The sequence below is a fragment of the Oculina patagonica genome, chromosome 9 (assembly GCF_052425735.1).
Source record: "Oculina patagonica isolate OP01 chromosome 9, crgOcupat, whole genome shotgun sequence".
NCBI classification, from domain to species: Eukaryota; Metazoa; Cnidaria; class Anthozoa; order Scleractinia; family Oculinidae; genus Oculina; species Oculina patagonica.
The window spans coordinates 13,065,121-13,089,684 of record NC_135766.1 but is presented as its reverse complement, the minus strand read 5'-3'; the positions used below and the strand labels follow the sequence as shown (position 1 = coordinate 13,089,684).

The 24,564-nt window shown below is 42.0% G+C and overlaps 2 protein-coding genes across 4 annotated transcripts in view; both read left to right on the top strand.

The window, feature by feature from the left end:
* Nucleotides 1-16,591, top strand: part of LOC144666287 (uncharacterized) — a 49,835-nt gene extending 33,244 nt beyond the window's left edge. Inside the window, 4 exon segments of the mRNA XM_078527698.1 lie at nt 187-2,726; nt 2,728-4,279; nt 5,082-6,388; nt 16,209-16,591. Of these exon segments, the coding sequence (XP_078383824.1) occupies nt 187-2,726; nt 2,728-4,279; nt 5,082-5,104 (4,115 nt within the window). The 3' untranslated portion in view covers nt 5,105-6,388; nt 16,209-16,591.
* LOC144666206 (uncharacterized) overlaps nt 8-24,564 on the top strand; it is a 24,938-nt gene continuing 381 nt past the window's right edge. Inside the window, exons 1-3 of one of the 3 annotated variants that reach the window (XM_078527592.1) lie at nt 8-80; nt 19,301-23,167; nt 24,380-24,564. The exon at nt 24,380-24,564 is cut by the window's right edge and continues 381 nt beyond it. In XM_078527592.1, coding sequence (XP_078383718.1) covers nt 19,357-23,167; nt 24,380-24,402 — 3,834 coding nt within the window. In that variant the 5' untranslated portion in view covers nt 8-80; nt 19,301-19,356 and the 3' untranslated portion in view covers nt 24,403-24,564. Of the gene's footprint in view, nt 81-175; nt 288-17,116; nt 17,419-18,404; nt 23,168-24,379 lie in introns of those variants that run through there. The other 2 variants (XM_078527591.1, XM_078527590.1) reach the window with 2 other exon arrangements.

Here is a 24,564-nt window from a genome sequence, read left to right as displayed (position 1 = left end):
ACAAAACACTTCAGGACAGCATTTCAAGACTAGAAGGTGTATCTCAGACCCAAACAGAAACTCGTCACGCTGTTGAAGAAGTACATGAAACACTTCAAGCTAGTCTACAAGACGTCGAGAACTTGAAGAAAAAAAGAGAGATTGACAGGGTAGAGGAACTAAGAAACCTAGCCATCAACGAAGTACTTCAGACCCAACAAGAAGACCACAAAATACTCCAGGATAGCATTTCAAAACTAGAAGGTGTATCTCAGACCCAAACCACAACTCGTCAAGCTGTTGAAGAAGTACATGAAACACTTCAAGCTGGTCTACAAGACGTCAAACAGGAGGTTGAGAACTTGAAGAGAAAAAATGAGATGGACAAGACAGAGGAACTACTTAGAAACCTAGCTAAGTCCGAGTTCAAAGGAGATATCGAATATCATGCACAAAGATTCCAGGAAGGAACCCGTGAATGGATCTTCAAAAGAGTTGACGATTGGCTAGATGACAGAAGTTCCCCAAACCGGGTGATGGTCATTAGTGGAGCTGCAGGGATGGGAAAATCTGTAATCTCTGCCGTCATTTGCAAAAGAATGGAGAACGCTGGTAGACTGTCAGGGAGCCACTTTTGTCAACATAACAATAGACGTTACAGAAACCCTCGGCTAATGCTTCAGTCTTTGGCCTGTCATCTGAGTCATGCTCTACCAGAATACAAGAATGCCCTTGTAGAACAGCTATCACGAAATCTGGGGCCAGTGGAACTCAACAGCATGGGCGTAGAAGAGCTGTTTGCTTTGTTATTGAAGGAACCACTTAGCAAAATAACTGACCCAGGAAGGAACATCCTCATGGTGATAGATGGCCTGGACGAAAGTGAGTATCAAGGGCGCAATGAGCTACTGGATGTAATTGCCAATCAGTTTTTTAAGCTTCCAATGTGGATTCGATTTTTTGTGACAACACGATCAGAAATAAACATCGCAGAGAGCTTGAAAAACTTGCAGCCTGTACAGCTTGAAGGAAACCAGGAAGAGAACAAAAAAGACATTCAACTGTTCTTTGAAACGCAGCTGATTGATACAATTAAAAAGGAGCATAAGGAAGATCTCTTACGAAAATTGGTAGACAAATCTGAAGGCGTTTTTCTTTATGCTTATTTCCTGGTGGACTTTATCCAAAACAATGTTTCGCTTCTCACCCAAGAGCAGCTGGAAAGTAGCTTGCCGTTAGGTATTTCCTTCGTTTATCATTCCCATTTTAAACGGCTAGAAAATGAACTTTACAAAGAGCTGAAGATTGAGAAAGACCAAACGTTGAGTTTCTTGTGTGCTTTAACGGCTTCCAGGGCACCATTGCCAGTTGCATTTGTTTCCAGACTTTTTAATGTTAGAAGAAGTCCTTCGTCTGTAAAAAGAAAAGTAAGCGAAACAATCGCCTGCATCTCTTCACTGTTACCAGTTCGCGATGATTGTCTTCACTTCTTCCACAAATCAGTCAAAGACTGGTTAACGATTACGACATGCTTTCGTCAACACTACTTCACAGTGGACGAGGAAGAAGGCCATGAGATTCTTTTCAACCTTTGCAGGAAGGAGCTTGACAACATCAAGCGAAAAGGTGTACACGATACACAGTTCAGTGACATTGAAAGGTACGCTTTGCAACATGGTGTCCAGCACATGATGGAGGTAGATGAATCGGGTGCAAGTTCCTGCAACGTAGAGGATCTGGTGAAGATGTATGTGACCGACGTGGAACTCATTTATGCGAAACTTTGTGTGAACAGCACGGCTTCCACAGAGGATATTCGTAGTGTTCAGAAGCGCGTTAAGGCAGACTCGCTCAGTGAGCAAAGTCATTCTCTTTTAAGCTCTTTGTTCAAAATTTTAAGAAAACACGCTTACTTGTTAAGAGATCATCCGCATCTTTGGTTCCAAAGTGTGATCAATGAAGGATCTCCTGAGCTTTCTTCTCGAAAGGTAGCGATCCTGGAAAGTAGACTTTCCAATGTACCATACATGAAATACTTAGACAAAGAAGAACAGAAAGGAGCAGTTCAAGCCCGATATTACTGTTCAGATACTGTGGCATGTTTCGATGTTTCATCTGACATGGACTACATGGTGTGCGAGTGCAAAGATGGCACAATCCATATGTGGTCTCTTGAGACTGGCAACAGGGAATGGATTCGACCCTCATTGATAGAGAGAAAGTATGAAAGTGTGCATCATAATGGTGACTTAATTCCTGATGGAGGTGCGTTTCGTGAGATAAGGTCCGTACCGTGGGAAAGAAGGAATGATGGAACAAGGAATCTTCCAGTTTTGACTTTTTACCGTTCTGTTGTTTTCCATCCAAGTGGAAAATCTGTCTTACCAGGAACCCTCTGTCGTGTTTACACTCTTAAAGGAGACTTAGTTGATCTTTTTCCAAGTAGTAACTGCACTTTCTCACATTGTGCTTTTCCTAGAGACAGAAGAGCAATTTTAACAGACTGTTTTGATGATCCTAAGAAAGTTGTCTTATGGAGCATGGATAATGGAGAAGAGCTAAAGACCATAGCATGGAATGATGTTATTTCGTGTTTGGCTATAGCCCAAGATGGTTCCCAAATCGCTTTTGGTGATTTGACTGGTTCTATCTACCTTGTTGATGTGGAAGGGTGGCATAGACGTCATTTGTTCAAGTGTCATGATGAGGTGTGTGGTATGTTGCACTTCACCCAAGACAACGAGGCCCTTGACTGTTGTTTGTGGTTACCTGCGTTATATGATAGAATCCCTTGACGGTGGTTGTCGTCGATGTGGTTGGGTTTCCCAAATGATGCCATCATTTTTCATGTGTCCATTTAAGACTAATCTGGAGACTTTTTTACGCAGCCATCAACATTTACCTACAACAGACTTCGTATTCTGGCCGATTGATCCAATGACAGCGGCGGAAGAAAACGTTTTCAATGAGGGTTTGTGCTCTAGCTGGGAGAACAACCTTTATAGTGTTTTTCCATCCTTAGAGACAGGATTCTACAAGAACTTAAATGAGGAAACAGCATTAGTTGGTAGCCCATCTTTTAAGTACGTCGCCGCAGTAAATGTTGACCTGTTAAATGAAGTGACCACTACTTCTACTAATCAAGTGATCAAAGAGGTTGTATTTTCTTCTGAAGGAGATGCCATTTATCTTATTAGTTCAGATGGAAATGAATACAGAGCTAGTGAGGTAAAAGTGACTGTGATCCGAATGTCAAGTCAAGAATTCTTGTCGAAAAAGACTTTTACTTGCAAATCACTATCTCTTATCCCCATGAAGGATGGTGTTGTAATATGTTTGAAAGATCAAAAACCGGAGCTGTGGAATTTTGAGCTGACTGAACGTATTCGAGCTATTGCCGGACCAACAGGGACCAAAAAGCTTACTCGTTTATCAGATGAGCTGATAGTCTGTCAATTATGTTTTAGTTCGTTACCACCTGATGAGTTATCGGATTTCCATAATTTGTCAGAAGTAGACGACTCTTTAGAAATACATAGAGAGGATGGCTCAGTGGCAAAAGAAAACTCGTTAGTTTCTGATGACTATTCAAATACAGGCGATCTGCCATCTTCAAACATTCTCTTCGGAGATGTTGAGACTTTTCTTGTTTCGAAGACTTTTGGAATTGTGGACGTCATAAATGTTACCAGTGGAGAATGTATCTCATCTTTCAAGATCAGAGTTTGCAAGAAAGGCGATAATTGTATACTGTTTATTGCATTGAATAGTCACAATCAGCTGCTTGTCTGTACCAGTAAGTTAGTGGAAGATGATATTTTGAAAATGCATAAAGAAGAGGTGACAGTTAGTTTAAGAAATAACAATTCGCTTGAGCGTGCTGTATGGGAAAGAAACACAACATGGTACGTTGAGCCGCGTTCAACGCTACACTTCATATTCTCTCCTGAAGAAGAGTTTGTTGTCACGTGGGGAGCCTTCGATACAGGATATGGTCTACACGTACTTGATACAAAAACCGGAGAAACACGCCACACCTTTCTCAAAGACAGAGATGACATTGTTGACTGTAAATTTGTTGGTAATGGCGACACTCTGATTTGCTGCAGTGGAGACAACTTCCTTAGATTGTTGAATGTCCGATCTGGTGATCTGCTCAGTGTGTTGGACATTGAAGAGCACCCTTACGGTGTCGGAGCCTGTCTTGGCAAGTCTCTTGTCGCCATTGGTTTATCAGGCGCCAGATTGAAATTCATCCATGTGGAATTGCCAAGAGCGGAGGACGCTGAAAAGAAGCAAGGTTAGAAATGACTGTATATAAAATGTCCTTTTTAAATTTCTTACGCGCTTACTGTCAAATGTTTCGTTGTTGTGTAGATAGTATACTGCAATGCAAATTTCTAATTTTCCCAGTAGATACACTTCATGACAAAATTTTGATAAAATGAAAATGTTATGTCACGATTGCGAAGAACTTTTAATTCATGTGTTTAACTTAAATGTTGCTGTAGGCAGAACTCAACTGAGCTGAATGTCGATTGACTACGTGAAAATGCAAAACTTGCGCTTTTCTTTTGAGTTGTCTAATTATACAATATGAGTGCAAGGAAAGTAGAAGCTCCCAATATGATTTTGGTGATCACCCTGACGTGCATTTGAAATATTTGTACACCTGTTGGGATTTTTAAGGATCCTAGTCAGTCTCCGCCATTTTCTCTGCCATCTAAATTCGGACATTTTGCATGTTAAAAAGAAATTCTCTTTTATCCTTTTGCGTTTGCTTCACTGAGGTCTTAAACCGTCACAAATGCTTTTTAAAATTATCGGTTCTTATTTTTGACTAGTTATTCTATCATTCTTTTGTTTGTTTGAAATAAAATTTACCAGTTGAACATTAAATGATCATAGTCAGCCTCCGCCATTTTCGATGCCATCAAAATTATGAAAACTGTATGGGGAAGTGAAATCTTATCGCACTTGAAGTCTGTTTAATCTAATTACTTTTGGCAGTTTCACATTGAACTCTTATGTTAACAAACACAAAGGCGTGGCTGACTAGGGTCCTTCAAGTTTACATGTCACTACGTCTCCATCTTTTTCAGGTTCATTCGTCAAACAGAAGTGAGATAGAGACACAGCCTTCGATGAGACGGTAACTGGAGAACTCTCGGTTCGTCGATTCTCGTTCCAGTTCCAGTATTCACATGTGCTCATCTTGGAAGAGAATCAATGACACTTGTATTGATACTGGAATTATCTTGACCGAATTTCAGAGCAGAATAGCAGGCCCAGAAACTGATGGCATTACTTATATCAGTTGAATACCAAATACATTGACACAAGCAGAAAATGCTGAAGTACATTTCAGATGGAACTTTTTAAGGAACTGTTCAAGTAAAAAATGTTCTTTTTATCTTAGGAGTAAGGTTAGGTCAAGCTACAAAAACATCTTGATAAAAAATGTTTACAGGTGTTTTAATACAAAGATTTTATAATATATATAAATCCGAAAAAGTGTAGTTTCTTTCATAGTATTTTAAATGTAAAATGATAACTGATTATTTAGACGAAGGCAACAACTTTATTAAATACATAACTAGTTTGTTTCGCCGTCAACAAATCAAGTTTGACTGACTGACTGACTGACTGATCTATTGACTGATTGATTGACTGGCGGACTGACTGACTGACTGCTTGATTAATAGACTGATTGATTGATTGATTGATTGATTGATTGACTAACTGACTGGCCGACTGATTGATTGATTGATTAATTGACTGACTGACTGATTGATTGATTGATTAACAGTAACACTATTACAGTAACAGTGAATCTTTATTGTGCCTTACACTCCAAAGGGAGGTATTGGTCTAGTTACAATAAAGGTGTTATAGCAACTACGCTAACAAATTACTTAATAACAAACAATGATTGATTAATTGATTGATTGATTGATTGATTGATTGATTGATTGATATTTTATGTGTATTCCGACCTAACTTACATCGCATGTTAATTAACACGTATAAGAAGTGAAGGTTTTAGATTTTGATTGTAAACTTCAGTTTTCAATTTTACAGGCGTTTATATGCCTCAACCCACCTGACCATGCAAAACGAAACAGATTTCGATATTCAAATGAAAATTACAATTGAGTGGTTGCTCTTTTCAGTTGAACCCCGAAACTCAATGCTGCCCAAGATAAATGAAAGCAAAAAATATTTTTAGCGTGAATGCTTCAAATAGTAACATTGAGTGTAGAGACATTCCCTTTTATCATACGAGATTCAGCAGGAATTTTTTGTTGACAAAATTAAGCTAGAAATCTCAAAATGTGCATTTTATTATTAAGGAGGAGTAATTTTTAACTCATAATCTTAGCGTTTTTAACATGTTTTTGTATTTATTGTATCTACGCCTTGCGTACCTATAAGGTTAGTGCGCATGAGTGGGAGAGCATGTGCTCGACATCATGGCGGGATTAAACATGCCAGTTGTGTTGCTCAAAAGGTTGTTGTTTATTCGTTGAGAATACAATATTTGGCGACGAGAATGGCAGACATCACCTCCGTACCACCCTTCGATCCTTATGAACAGGCGGCCAACGTCGGCCCACGCTGGACTCGGTGGAAAACCCGACTACAATATTACATCGATGTAAAAGGATTTACAGCCGACTATCGTAAACGAGCTTTGCTTCTTCACACCGCGGGTCCAGCTGTTCAAGACATCTTTGCTACACTAACGGACGCTGGTACTTCCTATGCAGAAGCTCTAAAAAGCCTGGATGCGTATTTCATCCCTCAAAAGAATTTGCATTTCGAACGGCACTCTTTTCGCCAAACACATCAAGCAGCAACTGAACCTGTCGATCAGTTCATCACACGTCTACGCCGCTTGGGCGAAACTGCGAATTTGACAAATATTCACTCGACGAGGCCATCAAAGATCAGTTGATTGAACATTGCTATTCTTCTGCACTACGCAGGCGCCTTCTTCGTGAAAAGTCATCTGCAACATTAAATTCATTGATCGAAATAGCGCGTTCAACAGAATCAGCAAATTTCCAAGCGACCAACATGGAAAACACCTCGCCCCAGGTTCCCTCAGAGAACGCCCATCAGTTGACAATGCAAACTGAGACGAAGAACAAGTGAATTTCACTTTTGGCGACCGTAAGCGACCATGTACACACTGTGGAAATGTGGCTGACCACAAGCCACGAACCCCGAAGTGTCCCGCTTTCAACAAGACGTGTTCTCAGTGTGGAATTCAACACCATTTCAACACCTGAAACGAGCACCGACCCCAGGTCGTCTCCAAGGAAAGAGGTCAGACAATTTCAAGGTATAATGTGTGCATGATTCCTCTGATGATGAAAGTTATGATGTGTTTCAAGTAAGTCCTAAACAAGTAAAAACTGTCATAAATGTCATCATCGAAGGTGCCCCAGTCCAAGTCTGTATCGATTCAGGTGCTACAGCAAATACTATTGACTATGTGTTACAAAAAATTGTGTTACTTCCGAGACTGAGCGTGACATTGTTCGTGACATTGTCCATGTGACGTATTTTCCCACGAGGATGTTTATTTTTAGACTTTCGCTTAGGTCACGTGATAGAGACTTTCCGAGAAGAACTTGAGACGAGAAGTTTTTTTGAGTTGATTGTCGAAGGGTGCGACATGTTAAGCTGGAATTGAGTAAAATTGTTGTGTTACCGAGAATCCTGCGTTCAGTCTGGTAAACGTTTACTTCACCAAACCGAATCCATCCGTAACATTGGGGGCCTATCCGAGAGAGAAGCACAAGAAGCGTTTACTTTACTACCGTAACCAGGAAAGGTGCAAATTTATTCAAGTTGTGTGGTTTGTGGCGATTTTGTGAAGTTTATCGTCGAGGAGAATCGAAGGACAAGCAAGCAGCATCTGTGAGAATTGTTTGTTTCGATTATTTGCTGTGTGTAGAGCACAAGAAATGTTTATTTATTAACCTAACCGCTAGAAAGGAACAGTTTCTTTCAAGGTGTGTAGTTTGTGTCGATTTGTCGAGTTTATCGTCGAGCCGGAGAATCGAAAGTAATTGTGTGGATTGTTTGTTTGACTATTTGCCGTGTGTGAGTGGAGCACAAGAACGAAGAGTTTATTTACTACCGTAATCGCAGGAAAGAAACAAATTAATTCGAAGTGTGTGGTTTGTGGAACTTATCGTCGAGGATAATCGAATTACAAGTGAGTCGCGTTTGTGAAGATTGTTTGTTTCGATTATTTTGTGGTAACCTTTCAAGCGTCTTTGGCAATGGAGAAGTTTATTCAGATGGGAGAAAAGTTTGGACTCGAAGGAGAAAAGCTGCTCAAATTTGTAAAAGAACAAGAGGAGAAAGAGGAAAGACTTCAGAGAGAAAAAGAAGTGAAAGAGGAGAGACTTCGAACACAACAAGAGGAGAAAGAAGAGAAACGTCGACAACAAGCAGAAGAGAGAGACGAGAAACGTCGGCAGGAAGAAGATGTGAGAGAAGCAAGGCGCCAGGAACGTGAGCTCCGAAAAATGGAAAGGGAAGCGGAACTTTTGAGACAGAGAGAAGCGATCGAAGCCGCGAAAAGACAGCATGAGTTGGATCTAGCACGTTTGGCGGGAGATGGACATTTCCCCGCACAACCGAACAATAACAAAGATGACCTCGATGCCTATCTCCAGCGTTTTGAACGGTTCGCCACGAACGCTAAGTGGGAGAAGAATGGTTGGGCTACAAAGCTTAGTGCTCTGTTGACAGGACGCGCCCTGGATGTTTATTCACGGTTGTCAGAGGAGGCCGCTACGGATTACGATAAAATGAAACTGGCACTGATGAAGAGGTATGATTTAACTGAGGATGGCTACCGTCGTAAATTTAGAGTATCTAAGCCTGAGATTGATGAAAGTCCTGACCAGTTTATTGTGCGCTTGAGTACATATCTAATGCGGTGGGTCGAACTCTCTAAGACCACTAAGAGCTTTGATGGCCTAAGAGATTTGATAGTCAAGGAGCAATTCATCAATTCATGTCCGAAGGAACTAGCCATTCACTTACGTGAAAGGGCTCCAGAGACACTGGAACAGATATCCCAGATTGCTGATCAGTACTTACAAGCTCATGGAAAGCACGTGTTTAGTAGTGGCCGAAGTAGACCACCAGCCCCACCCCAAAAGGATGATGACGCAAAGAAACCGCCCATTCAGCCTAGCCAGGTACAGTGCTACAAGTGCAATGGTCGAGAGCATAAAGCTGCCAACTGTCAAGCCGTATCAAGGTCGTGTTTCTTGTGTGGAAGGCAAGGACATGAAGCGAGAAATTGCCAAGTGTCTCTCAAAGTGAATTTGCCGAAAGCTGGAGGATCGAGTAAGCCTCGTGTACCTGCAGCACCACGTGACCAAGTGAGTGCTGGCTGTCTAGTTCAGCCACCTCAGCTAAACGCTACGCCAGAGGAAGTCAAGTCTTGTATTGAAGAGGATCAGCTCCTTTTAGCCTGTGGAAAAAGGATTCCGTTGCTTAGCAATGCGTGCGTGGAGCCGTTGACTGGAGCTAGAAGCAAGATGCCTGTTGTAAAGGGTAGAGTGGGTGAAAAGACAGTGGATGTTCTGAGAGACACTGGTTGCAGTAGTATTGTAGTAAAGAAGGAGTTAGTTTCAGAGGAGCAGTACACTGGTGACTTCAATTGTATGCTGCTTATAGACAATACTGTGAGAAAAGTACCTATTGCAAAGATCACTGTGGACACCCCTTACCTGTCAGGAGAAGTTGAAGCATAGTGCCTCCCCAATGCGATCTATGACCTTATCGTTGGTAATGTGCCTGGTGCAAGAGCCGCAGATGACCCAGACCCCAGCTGGCAGGAAGTGTGTGCCGTGACCACTAGAGGTCAAGCTAAGAAAGCCGGAGAACATACCCCATTGAAGGTACCGAGTTCATCAGAGAGTCCCATAGTAGATATATAGAGAGAAGCTTATGCAGTTGCAGCGTGAGGATGCAAGTTTGAAGAAGTACTGGGACCGCGATGACACTCGAGTGAAGGGTCAAGCTGAGATCTCATTTGAGCAAAAGAGCGGAGTCCTGTACCGAGTTTACAAGCACCCGTACGTAAATAGTGGAAAGCCAGTGAGACAAGTTCTGGTTCCAACCCCGTTGAGACGCCAAATCATGGATGTAGCTCACGGGTCAATAATGGGTGGACACATGGGCATAAAGAAGACAGCTGACAAAATTCATGCTGCGTTCTACTGGCCTGGTATCCAAGGAGATGTCACGCGACATTGTAAATCCTGTGATGTATGTCAGAAGACCGTACCAAAGGGGTCAGTCCCCAAAGTTCCGTTGGAGAAGATGCCGATAATTGACAAGCCGTTTAAGAGAGTAGCAATCGACCTGATTGGTCCGATAAGCCCGCCAAGCGAGGAAGGTCACAGATACATACTGACGCTCGTGGATTATGCAACTCGATACCCAGAAGCTGTGCCGTTGAAGAACATTGATACAGAAACCGTTGCAGAAGCCCTAGTAGACATCTTCAGCCGCCTTGGAGTACCGGAAGAGATCCTTAGCGATCTGGGAACACAGTTTGTCTCTGAATGTATGAAGGAAGTAATGCGTCTCTTGAGCATCAAGCAGCTGACGACAACTCCGTACCACCCCATGTGTAACGGTATGACCGAAAAGTTTAATGGATCACTGAAGTTAATGCTGAAAAGATTGTGCAGTGAGCAGCCAAAGCAGTGGCATCGCTACATCAACCCGCTGCTGTTTGCCTACCGTGAGGTTCCCCAGGAGTCTACAGGATTTGCACCGTTTGAGCTATTGTATGGGAGAGCTGTCAGAGGACCCATGTACATTCTGAAGGAACTGTGGACGAAAGAAGTAGAAGAACCAGAAGTAAAGAACAGTTACCAGTATGTCTTCGAGCTGCGCGAGAAGCTAGAAGATACTCTCAATCTTGCCCACAGTGAGTTGCAGAAATCCCAGCAGAAAGGGAAGCACTACTATGACCGCAAAACGAAGGTCCGCAAGCTCCAGCCAGGGGAGAAGGTACTTGTATTACTGCCAACTGACCACAACAAGTTGCTAATGCAGTGGAAAGGCCCTTTTGGAGTCAGCGCTGTTGTAGGCCTTAATGATTACAAGGTCAAAGTCAAGGGCAAAGAGAGAGTTTACCATGTCAACCTCCTCAAGAAGTATTTTGAGCGAGAGGAGCCAGCAGAAGTGTCAGCGGTGGCAATCGAGGCTGAGACTGAGGAGACAGAAGTTGAAGCCGACTTCCTGGAAATTGGAGGGTATGTACCAAAGGAGTCTATCCGTGACGTGACTACAGGATCCAATCTTAGAGATGACCAACGAGATGAGTTTATGGACTTGGCACACCAGTTCTCAAGTCTATTCACCGAAGCGCCTGGTACCACGAACTTGGTCCAGCACCACGTCAAGCTTACGTCAGAGGAGCCAGTCAGATCTAAGCCGTATCCTGTTCCGTACAGCCTCAGAGAATCTCTTAAGGAGGATATTAACGATATGATTAAGATGGGCGTGGTCAGGGAATCTAATTCGCCGTATTCGTCACCCGTTGTTGCGAAGAAAAAGGATGGAACGAACAGGGTATGTGTTGATTATAGAAAGTTAAACAAGCTAACTGTATTTGATCCTGAACCAATGCCAACTGCAGAGGAGCTTTTCCAGAAATTGAACGGTGACAAGTACTTTTCGAAGATTGACCTTAGCAAAGGATACTGGCAGATAACCATACCGGAGGAAGATATCCCGAAGACAGCCTTTGTAACGCCTGATGGGTTGTATGAGTTCTTGAAAATGCCATTTGGGATGGTTAATTCCGCAGCAACCCTTAAACGCGCCATGAAAAGATTACTGAAGGATCTGCCAAACGTCGAATTCTACTGGGACGATATCCTAGTCCACACCCGTACGTGGGAGGAGCATCTCGAAGCCCTTCGCGAGCTATTCAAGCGACTACTACAGTTCGGGATGACAGTCAGACCAAGCAAGTGCATTTTTGGCGTAGACAGTGTTGAGTTTCTTGGTCATCAGTTGCAGTGTGGTCTAGTGGGACTTCATGAGGATAACGTGGCTAAGATTAAAGACGCCCCAAGACCTAGCACTAAGAAGCAGATCCGTTCGTTTATGGGATTGGCCGGATACTACCGAGATTTCATCCCAAATTTCGCTGCAGTGGTAGCTCCCCTCTCGGACCTAACACGCAAGGGCCAGCCGAACAGAGTGGAGTGGGGTGAAGCCCAGGAGAGAGCCTATCAGTCAGTCAAGGCACACCTTACAAGCACGCAAATTCTGCATCTCCCTGATCCTAGCAAGACGTACTACTTGAGGACTGACGCATCAGATAATGACATTGGCGCTGTTCTAATGCAAGAGCATGAAGGAAAGCTGTTTCCAGTTTGTTACGCTAGCAAGAAACTGTCCAACGCGGAGCGGAATTATTCTACTATCGAGAAGGAGTGTTTAGCAATTGTGTGGGGGATAAAGAGATTTCACCTATACTTGTATGGAGTACGTTTTGTACTGCAGACAGATCACGAGCCTCTTAAGTACATGAACAGTGCTAAGTTCGTGAACAGTCGCCTTATGCGCTGGACGATCTTTCTTCAGAGCTATAACCTGAAGGTTGAAGCTATCAAGGGATCAGACAATGTTGGAGCAGACTACCTGAGCCGAGTGGTTGAGTAAGAAGGACAAATCTAAGACACTGGACTACCCCCAATTCTGTAAAGTCAATTTTTCGTTATTATTGAGAAATGTTTGCAAATTTCTTTTTAAGAGGGGGTTATGTTACAAAAAATTGTGTTACTTCCAAAACTGAGCGTGACATTGTTCGTGACATTGTCCATGTGACGTATTTTCCCACGAGGATGTTTATTTTTAGACTTTCGCTTAGGTCACGTGATAGAGACTTTCCGAGAAGAACTTGAGACGAGAAGTTTTTTTGAGTTGATTGTCGAAGGGTACGACATGTTAAGCTGGAATTGAAATAAATTGTTGTGTTACCGACAATCCTGCGTTCAGTCTGGTAAACGTTTACTTCACCAAACCGAATCCATCCGTAACACTATGCAACTTATGAAACAATCAGTGCTACTAAAACATTGCCGTTAAAGCCAACAGATGTGTGACTTCGCCCCTATGGAGAAGATAACCCTACATCAATTCCCCTCGCTGGGTCATTCTTTGTATTAGTGACAGCTCCTTCAGGGCAGATGGATATTACGAGGTTCTTGGTATTGAAAGCTCGAAATGCTGGCTGTCTCCTTAGTCGTGAAACTTCAACTCGTCTGGGAATGTTGCATGTTGCAGCCTCTGCTACCATGGACTTTTCACCAATATCTGGTGATTACCATTACCTTCTTGACAAGTTCCCTGCAGTGTTTAGCGGTGAAATTGGGAAACTGAAGGACTATCAACTCGAGCTCAGCATTGATCCAACTGTACAGCCTGTAGTGCAGAACTCTCGTCCAATACCCACACACTACCGCAGTAGGGTAGAAGCTAAGCTTAAACAACTGGAAGATCAAGACATCATTGAGCCCGTAACTAGTCCAACGCCTTGGGTGTCACCTGAGGTCATTGTCGATAAGCCAAATGGGGACATCAGACTGTGTGTGAATATGTCAAAACCCAGTGAAGCTCTCCTTCGCACACACCATCCATACCCAACATCTGAAGAAATTCTGCACGACTTGAATGGCTCGAAGTTCTTTTCCAAGAATGATTTAAAAGAGTGTTACCATCAAATTGAACTTGCAGAATCGTCTCGTAACCTGACAACATTCAAGACCCATGTTGGCCTCCGACGTCAGAAACGCTTGCCATATGGAGCATCTGTGGGATCTGAAATATGTCAACATGTGATTGGTCAGGTCCTTGAGGGATGCCCTAATACCAGAAACATTGCAGATGACATTCTGGTTCATGGCCCCACAAAAGAAGAACATGACAAATGTCTTGAGAGCGCCTTGCTTCGCCTCCAAGAGAAAAACCTCACAGTTAACCCACTAAAGTGTTTATTTGGTGTCACAGAACTGGACTACTATGGTTTCCACATTTCAGCACTCGGTGTGTCTCCTGACAAGAATCGCATCCAAGCAATCAAGCAAATGCAGCCACCCAACTCAGCTACTGAAGCAAGAAGCTTTCTAGGATTAGTCAACACAGTAGCCCGTTTTGTTCCAAACCTAGCCGCTATGACAGAACCGATACGTCAGCTCACACATAAGAACTCTCCGTGGTCCTGGGGCCCGGAGCAATCTGAAGCCTTTGAGAAGTTGTGCAATCTAATTTCAAGCGACACTGTCCTAGCTCATTTTGACCCCTCCCTACCCACCCAAGTACGTCATGATGCCTGCAAAATTGGAATCAGTGGTGCGCTGACTCAGAAGCACCCTGATGGATCCATCAGACCGGTTACCTACGCAAGTCGTAGTTTGTCACCAGTAGAGTAACGTTACAGCCAAACAGAGCGAGAGGCCTTGTCTGCAGTATGGGCATGTGAGAGATTTCATTTTTACATCCATGGCAGTCAATTTGATTTAGTAGGTGATCACAAACCTCTGGAAGTTCTCCTCAATGGGCGTGGTAATGTCTCTCCACGAATTGAACGCTGGCGACTAAGGCTCCAAAATTACAGTCCCCGAATTGTTTTCCAGCCAGGCATCCAAAATCCTGTTGACATCCTTTCACGTAAACCTGTTCCAGCTGACACAACCCGGGACCCTGCAGAGGATTACATAAACTCCCTTATTGTAGATTCTCTTCCGCCTGCAATCTCTCTTCAAGAGTTGCTTCTTGCTTCAGAATCTGACCTCACTCTCAAAGTCATCAAAGAGTGTCTTGACACTGACAACTGGGAAAAGGCACCAAAGCCCTTTCAGCTTTTAAAAGAAGAACTTTCTCAGAAGCGAGGCCTTGTTCTGAGGAACAATCGCATTGTAATTCCTGAAATTATGCGCCCTCGCATTCTTCAGCTAGCACATGAGGGGCACCAAGGCATCACCAAAGTAAAACAGCACCTCCGGCAAAGAGGTTGGTGGCCTGGTATGGATTTAGAAGCTGAGCGCTATGTACGTGAATGCCTTGGATGCCAAATTGTAGGACCAAAGCCTCCCCCTGAACCTCTTAGAATGACAGATCCACCTCGACAAGTGTGGCACACAATACATGTTGACTACTGTGGTCCATTTCCGTCCGGGGAGTATCTCTTTGTTGCGGTTGATGAAACCTCAAAGTATCCTGAAGTCCACATCACACACTCAAGTTCAGCAGCTACAGCAATTAAACACCTCACTCAAATGTTCGCAACACATGGGATACCTGAAGTTATTACCTCAGACAACGTCCCGTTTGGATCAAGTGAGTTTGCAGCATGGTGTCAACAGATGGCGATCAAGCATCGCAAGATCACCCCTCTTTGGCCCGCTGCCAATGCTCAAGTTGAGCGATTTAATGAAACACTAGAAAAGATCATTAGAATCTCAAATGTAAAAGGGAAAAACTGGCGCTCTGAACTGTTCGTCTTTTAAATGAATTACAGAAATTCTCCACATTCTTCTACCGGTGTGTCACCTGCCTCTCTCATGATGAACCGTCACATCAGAACCAAGATTCCACAACTGGATCTCTCTCGACTGCTACTTCAAAAACGCGCGAACAAGCTAACAACGAGATATGATCCACGACCTTTTACAGTCGTCAGTAAAAAGGGAGTTAGTGTTGAACTTGCCAGGGGACAGGCACGATTATTCCGAAATGTATCCATGGTCAAGAAAGTAAACAAGACAACTATGAACACTGGACAGCTTAGAAATCCTTCCAGTGAAGACCACACCCCTAGTTATTTGAACGTTAGAGCACAGGACACTGGACACTCTGGGAGGCCTTCCCGAGAACGGCGTATTCCCAGTTATTTAAATGATTATGTTGTAAACTAGGTACTTATTACTCTGTGCTAGGCCGGACTCAGGTTGTTAAACATTTCTTGTTTATTGTTGTTGTTCTATTTCACAACCCCTGTTATCACATTGTTAGGAAAAGGGGGATATTGTATCTACGCTTTGCGTACCTATAAGGTTAGTGCGCATGAGTGGGAGAGCATGTGCTCGACATCATGGCGGAATTAAACATACCAGTTGTGTTGCTCAGAAGGTTGTTGTTTATCCGTTGAGAATACAATAGTATTGTAGAATTGTTATGCCAGTTGTCTATTTTAAATTTTTTACTTTTTAACTTTATTGTGTTATTAAACTTAAACAGGGCCCACATTGATAGCAGTTGTGGAACTAAGTGGTTACCCTGTATAAATATTTACATTATTATTAGATAGTCTTTGTGTTATCTGCCTCTTAATGAGAACTGGTGACCGAAATTATAAGTAAAGGTAAATACAGAGAAGAAATTGGAAAGTCAATATCTGTCAACCACGGATAGCTAGTTAGATTTTTCGGTTTTAGTACAAAAACCTTCCTCGGGGCAACTCAAGATTGTTAAATGATAGTCAGTGATATATCTTAAAAGAGCCACTTTTGTGAAGATTTTACTAAGATTGCAACTATCTCATCGTGTTTTTTTGAACAAATATATACAAAAGGGTTTTAATTGCCTTGTGTGTGTGTGTTTCTTTGTGTGTGTGGTTCTAAGTAGAATCGAACTTTCCAGATTTCTATTAAATCACAGGCTTGTTTTCACTTATCATTCAGAGCATTCTAAAACAAGGTATACGTGTTAACGTTGTAACAAGATCTTGTATAGCTGAATATTACGACTTATCGAGACTAAAGTTGATGTGTGTTTAGGTTTTGTAAAAGTTAAAACATGACAAAATTAATACTTTTCAGCACACGAACCTTAAACGTCTTTAGAACGATCTTATGTCATTGCAATACGATTTACACGCTCTACTACGTTTATACGGGACTCGCTTTTAAGACCAATCTTATGCTCAGGTTCTCTGATAGACGATTCAACCCTGCAATCAATAAATAGTGACTAAATTCTACGTTCTAGCAAGCCGAACAGGTGGAAGAGCATGTAATCCTTCGAGTTTTAGTACAAATTCATTCCATGGTTTCCAAATTGTTTCACAGCTGAACAGACAAGCGTCATGCTGTGCTTGTAGCATCTATTTTCAATTTATTTTGTCAAAATCTGATAAACGCGCATTGGTGCGAAACAATCTGTCAATCACTCCTTCAATTTACTTTCATATTTTGCACCGAGCGAGATCAAAAATGCAAATGTGGTTAGTCAAGTTTTGAGTAGCTTGCCACATTGTTACCGAAAGCCGTCGGATACAACAAGCACGGAATTAGCCGAGACATCGACTATGTGACAAAAACACAACAACAGCAGGGAAGGGAACATGGGACACCTGGGAAGAATGGTGGAAGTAACAAGGTAACATCGGCAATGTCGTCGTTTAGTGTAATGGCAGTTTCATTTTGTCGAATAATGCCCTTTTGCTAACTTTTGCTTTAAACCTGGTTTACTAACATGTTCGAAGCATCTGAAGTCGTTATTTGGCCTCTAATTTGGCGAGACTTTTCCGAGGGATATGTAAGAATCAAATAGAAATGGTGATCTCGACGAAATAAATTTGTTAGCATATCCGCGTCACTGAAGATATCTCATGCGCAACATATGCGAATTCGTAAACTATTGAGCTTATGTCTACGTCTAAGCTTTATGTCTATGTCTATTAACTAAATAGTCAAGGATAGAGCAAACAAAATAGAAATTGAAAATCTACTGTATATTGAAAGTTACCAAATGTTGTTTCCCAATATTAAAAATGCAGCAAAACATTCCATCAAGAGCCACAAATTAACATATGCGTTTCACTATCAGCTATGCAATTATTGCATGATCTCATAATATGTGGCTTTCTGTCTACTGTTATCCGAATGAACAAAGTTGCTACCCTAAAGATACATGTACAGTTCAAAGGAACATGCTATCAAAGACAGAAAGTGTAGGGGAGTTAACTTATCAGTTTGTGGCACATAATTGAAAATTAATTTATGCGCAAACGATTCGTCTTCATGGCTCAGTTGAGTTGAACAAATTAAATTACTCTTAAATTTGTTCACTATCTCGAAGTTTACAAAGCTTAATAGTTTACACCTTACGAGTAAATTTGGCGATTCACAATAGAAGACTTATATGGCACAGGCTCAACAGTGACCAAAATCTGATTTCCTTCCATTGTTTGGCATAAGAATATACAAAGCAATACATGGAACTGAAAAGACCTGTAAGGAGAATTTAGAAGTTGATGTCAATGGTTTTGGTTAACCAAATTGACAAGCTGAAAAGGTTAAAATTCTTTAAAATTCTGAGTGTGACCAGTTTAACAACTTACACTGTCTTGCCTTACACTTTAGGTTGCACGACACGATAGAAGCTGGCTAAAAACCGTTTTCAATGGCAGCTGCTGCAGCATCGCCTTTGGCCAGTTCGGAACTGAAGACAAACGGAGCCAAGCTCAGTAGACTTCTTATTGATGGTGGAACAACGGTTCTAAGGAATGTTTTTGATAGTTATCATCCTCCTGCAAATCTGGCTTCTGATCTCAACTCACAATATAAAACCCTTCTCGTTCTCTCTCGTAGGCGAATTCTTAATAAATCTCAGTGGGACAAACTGTTCCCACCTAGTGGAGCCACACCAGACTCCAAGACGTATGACATCACTCTTCTGTTCCTCCTTCTGACCAACATTTGTGGACTTACCACTCCTCCCTCAGGATGGCACTCTAAGCCGCCCCCAAGTGACACCTCTCTTGAAGCAAACCTTGCTCGCATTAAGTTTTTCCGCAATGAGTTGTATGGTCATGTGACTAGCACTGGTGTTGATACACCAACTTTTAATTCTCTATGGCAGGAACTTAGTGCTGTTCTTGTTGATCTTGGGTTGGATCAGGCAGAAATTGATAGATTGAAAGCAGAGCGCTGTGGAGAAGATGATTATCTTGACGTGTTACGTGACTGGGCTGATAGTGACGAGGATATCAAGTCACAGCTAAAGGTTTTAAGTCAGTGTCAGACTGAAACACAACGAGTTGTTGACAAAGTACTTCAAATCCAGCTAGAAGATCGCAAAACCCTTCAGGATAGCACTTCAAAGGTGGACGAATTACATAAGATCGAGATCAAAACAAATAAAGCCATCAACGAAGCACTTCAGACCCAAAAAGAAGACCACAAAACACTTCAGGACAGCATTTCAAAACTAGAAGATGTATGCCAGACACAAACCACAACTCGTCAAGCTGTTGAAGAAGTACATGAAACACTTCAAGCCGGTCTAGAAGAAGTCAAACAGGAGGTCGAGAACATGAAGAGAAAAAAAGAGATGGACAGGGCAGAGGAACTACTAAGAAACCTAGCTAAGTCCGAGTTCAAAGGTGATATTGAATATCATGCACAAAGATTCCAGGAAGGAACCCGTGAATGGATCTTCAAAAGAGTTGACGATTGGCTAGACGACAGAAGTTCCCCAAACCGGGTGATGGTCATTAGTGGAGCTGCAGGGATGGGAAAATCTGTTATCTCTGCCGTCATTTGCAAAAGAATGGAGAACGCTGGTAGAATGTCAGGAAGTCACTTTTGTCAACATAACAATGTACGTTACAGGAAACCTGAGTTGATGCTTCAGTCATTGGCCTGTCATCTGAGTCATGCTCTACCGGAATACAAAAATGCTCTTGTAGAACAGCTATCACGAAATCTGGGGCCGGTGGAACTCAACAGCATGGGCGTGGAAGAGCTGTTTGCATTACTTTTGAAGGAACCACTTAGCAAAATAAGTGGCCCTAGAAGGAACATCCTCATGGTGATTGATGGCCTGGACGAAAGTGAATATCAAGGGCGCAATGAGCTGCTGGATGTAATTTCCAATCAGTTTTGTAAGCTTCCACAATGGATTCGATTTTTTGTGACAACCCGATCAGAAATTAACATCGCAGACAGCCTGAAACATTTGCAGCCTATAAAGCTTGAAGAAAACCAGGAAGAGAACTTAAGAGACATTGAACTGTTCTTTGAAATGCAGCTGATCCATAAATTAGAAGAAGAGCATAAAGACGTTCTCTTGCAAAAATTAGTTAAAAAATCTGAAGGCGTTATTCTTTACGCTTACTTCCTGATAGATTTCATCAAGAATAATTTTTTGCTTCTTACCGAAGAGCAGCTGGAAAGTAGCTTGCCGTTAGGTATTTCATCTGTATATCTCTCTCATTTTAAACGGTTAGAGAACGAACTCTGTAAAGAGCTGAAGATCGAGGAAGACCAAATGTTGAGTTTCTTGTGTGCTTTAACTGCTTCCAGAGAACCATTGCCAGTAGCGTTTGTTTCCAGACTGTTGAATGTTAGCGGAAGGCCCTTTTCTGTTCAGCGAAGAATAAATAAAGCAATCGCCTGCATCTCTTCACTGTTACCAGTTCGCGATGATTGTCTTCACTTCTTTCACAAGTCAGTGAAGGACTGGTTGACTAATATATCTTGCTATGGTCAGCATGATTTCACCGTCGACGAGAAAGAAGGCCATGAGATTCTTTTCAGCCTTTGTTGTAATGAACTAGACAATATTAAGCGAAAAGGTGTACACGATACACAGTTCAGTGACACTGAGAGGTACGCCTTGCAACATGGTGTCCAGCACATGATTGAGATAGACGAATTGGATGAAAGGTCAAATTCCTTCAACGTAGAGGAGGTGGTAAATATGTATGTGACCGACTTAGAACTTATTTATGCCAAACTTCGCGTGAAGAGTACGGCTCCCACGGAGGATATTTTCAGTGTTCAAAAGCTTCGCACTTGCAAGGCAGCTTTACTCAGCGAACACAGTTATTCTCTTTTAATATCGTTGTTAAAGTTGCTAAGAAAAAACTCTTACCTGTTAAGAAACCATCCGCATCTTTGGTTCCAAAGTGTGATCAATGAAGGATCTCCTGAGCTATCTTCTAAAGCAGTAATGATTTTGGAAAACAGGCTTCCCAGTGTACCATACATGAAATACCTAAACGACGAAGAATGGAAGGGAGCAGTTCAAGCCCGATTCTACTGTTCGGATACGGTGGCATGTTTCGATGTTTCACCTGAAATGGACTACATGGTGTGTGAGTGCAGTGATGGAACAATCCATATGTGGTCTCTTGATACTGGTAACAAAGAATGGATTCGACCTTCACTGATGAAAAGAACTTACGTAGGCGTGAATCGTAATCACGGTTTTGATCGAGGTGCCCATCGTGTGATAGATAATGACGTTTTTACTTATTATCGCTCTGTCGTTTTTCATCCAAGTGGAAAATATGTCCTACCAGGAAACCTCAGAAGTGTTTACACTCTCAAAGGAGACTGTAATGTCCTTTTACCAGATAGTAACTGCACTTTCTCGCATTGTTCTTTTCCTAGTGACAAAAGAACAATTTTAACAGATTGTTTTGATGATCCCAAGAGACTAGTTTTGTGGAGTATGGAAAATGGCGAAGAGCTAAAGATCATAGCGTGGGATGATGTCATTACATCTTTTGCAATTTCTCAGGATGGCTTACAAATCGCTTTTTGTGACGTAAGTCGTTCTATCTACCTTTTTCATGTGGACAGGAGGCATGGACAGTATTTATTAGATTGTAAATATGCGGCGTGTGGATTGATGCACTTCACCCCAGACAATGAGGCCCTTCTTTGCGGTAATTTCCATTATTCTTCGGAACCGCAGGAAGGTTGGACATCTCAAACTGATATCAAACCATCATTTCTCCTTTGCCAGTTCAAAACGTGTAATCTGACAGAAGGAGAATTCATCTTGTGGCCAGTTGAACCAACGACATTGGCGAGCAAAAACGATTTTGTTGAGGGTTTGCCCTCTAGCTGTTTGAACAATGTGCGCAGTGTTTTTCCATCCTTAGAGACAGGCTTTTACAAGAAGTTAAATGAGGAAATAGCATTAGTTGGAAGCCCATCTTTCAAGTACGTCGCCACAGTTAACGCTGACCTCCTAAATGAAGTACCTTCAGATTTTTCCAGGCAAGTGGTCAAGGAAGTTTTAGTTTCTTTTGAAGGAGATGCCATTTATTCTGTTAGTTCACATGAATATGAATACATGTGTAGTGCTAATGAGGTACTAGTTACTGTAATCCAAATGTCAACTCACGAAATCTTGGTGGAAAAGACTTTCATTTGCCCATCACTGTCTCTTGTCCCCATGAAGCATGGTGTCGTAATCTGTTTGAAACATCAAGAACCAGAGCTGTGGGATTTCGAGCTGACCGACTGTATCCGACCAATTACCAGACAGTCAGGGACTGAAAAAATCATTCGTTTATCAGATGAGCTGATAGCTTGTCAGTCGCCTTGTCGTACATTAACCCCTGATGAGCTAAGATCTGATTTACTGGATTTTGGTCAATCATCAGACGCCGATTCATCAGACTTTTCCTTCGATTACAATACTTTTGTCGCATTCTTAAATTGTTTACAACTTTCGACACGTTTTGAAGTTTATCGAATGCTTGCTGTGGATATAATAAATGTTTCCAGTGGAGAGTGCATTTCAACTGTTAAGACAATGGTTCGCCATGAAAACATTTATGAGATAATGGTTATTTCATGCAATAGCCAGAACCAGCTGCTAGTCTTTTACATAGAGGAAATAGAAAACTATTTTGGCGAACAAGAGTTAACAGTTAGTTTAAGAAACAATAACGTACTCAAACGAGTATGGCAAAGAAGCACCAAGCGGTATGGAGAAGATCTTTTTTTCACACCAGGTTTTATCTTCTCCCCTGAAGAAGACTTTGTTGTTACGTGGAATACCTTCGATTCAGGCTATGGTATTCACATTCTTGACGCCAAAACCGGAGAAACCTGCAACACGTTGCTCCAAGAGCACAATGGAATGACTGATTGTAAGTTTGTTGCTAATTGCGAGACCCTGGTTTGCTGCAGTAGGGACAACTTCCTTCGATTGGTTAGCGTCAGGTCTGGCGAACTGCTCAGTGTGTTGGACATTGAAGACCGACCATACTGTGTCGGAGCCTGTCTGGGGAAGTCTCTTGTCGCCATTGGTTTATCACGCGCCAGATTGAAATTCATTCATGTGGAGTTGCCTAGAGTCAAAGACGCTGAAGAAAAGAAAGGTTAGAAATGAGTTCATGAAAACTGTTGTCGATGATTCCCTTGCGCTTTCTACCTAATATATGGTTATTGCTTGACAGTTTACTGCAGATTCTACAGATTCCAAATGAAAAGGAACCTTACAGACTACCCTTGTGCAGCATCTATATCAGGCATTGAAATTTGATATCGTAAAAACCCAAGAGGAGTTATTTAATAACTAGCTTTATTCTATGTATGATTTTGGGTGTGTTTTCTTTTTTCATGTTAGTTCTACCTTAAGCTACATTTTATGACATATTTTGCTGGAAGAAAAACTTTTATGTCACGAAAACGATCACTGAAATCTTGCTGTGAGCAGAACCCAAGTAGCTGAGCGTCTAAAAATTGATCGCAATTACTTTGATGGTCCACGTTCAAAAACACACGTGTTCGGGTCTGACGTTCCGCTTGTTACTTGAGTGAGTTTCTTTTTTAAGCAGTGCAGCGAAATAATTTTTGTCGTAAGTGCCGCTGAGAATTGAGAACAAAACTGAGAATTGAGAACAAAACTGACAGAACGGGTGTCGAAAGACTGATGTGAAAACGTAAAACTGATGCTTTTCTTTTAAGGTCATTGCCCCGAAATAAAACTGAACATAGATTTTTAACCAAACTTCGCCTACTGGTTCATTACTTCAAGGGAACTTAAATTTTGAAATAAAAAAGGGGGGTCACCAGATTCGTTTAGGAGCAGGACGACCATGTGTATTCCATATAATTCCTTTATAATTCCTCTGCGAGTACTGGCAAAGTACACTTTTTTAGCGATAATTTATTTTTCAAACACATGAATTGATCTGTTTTCATTTTACAGAAAGAATTTGATCGCTACACCCAAAATATGAGAAAAAATTGATAGGTCACCAGGCTCGTTTAGGAGAAAGTGACAATTTACTTCTCTCGCGGACTAAGCCGCATAGAATAAAGCCGCCATTTTGTTGATGTGCTCGCGCGCGCGCGCGCTAATTACGCGTAAATTCTGCGCAGTAAGGATGCGCAATGCAAAACAGGGCAATGACCTTAAGAGGTCTGATCTTTTTCATCTGGGATAGTCTGAAATCTGCGTCTAAAGGAAAGTAGCAGTCTTCCAAAGTGTTTTGGCGGTCACACTGCCGTGCATTTCTTTCTATTCCTACACCCACAAACTCCCACACGGGCGTTTAGTTTTACTTGTCACTGCGTCTTTTTTGCAGGTTCAATTATCAAAAAGAAGTGAAAAAATGGACACAAAGCCTTCGATGAGACGGTAACTGGAGAACTCTGACGGTCGATTACCGTTCTTTTGCTCCTGACTCAAGTGCTCATCTTTGTCTTTCGGGAGAATCAGTGACACTGTTCTTGATACTGGATGAACTTTCGTGACCAAATTGTTGAGCAG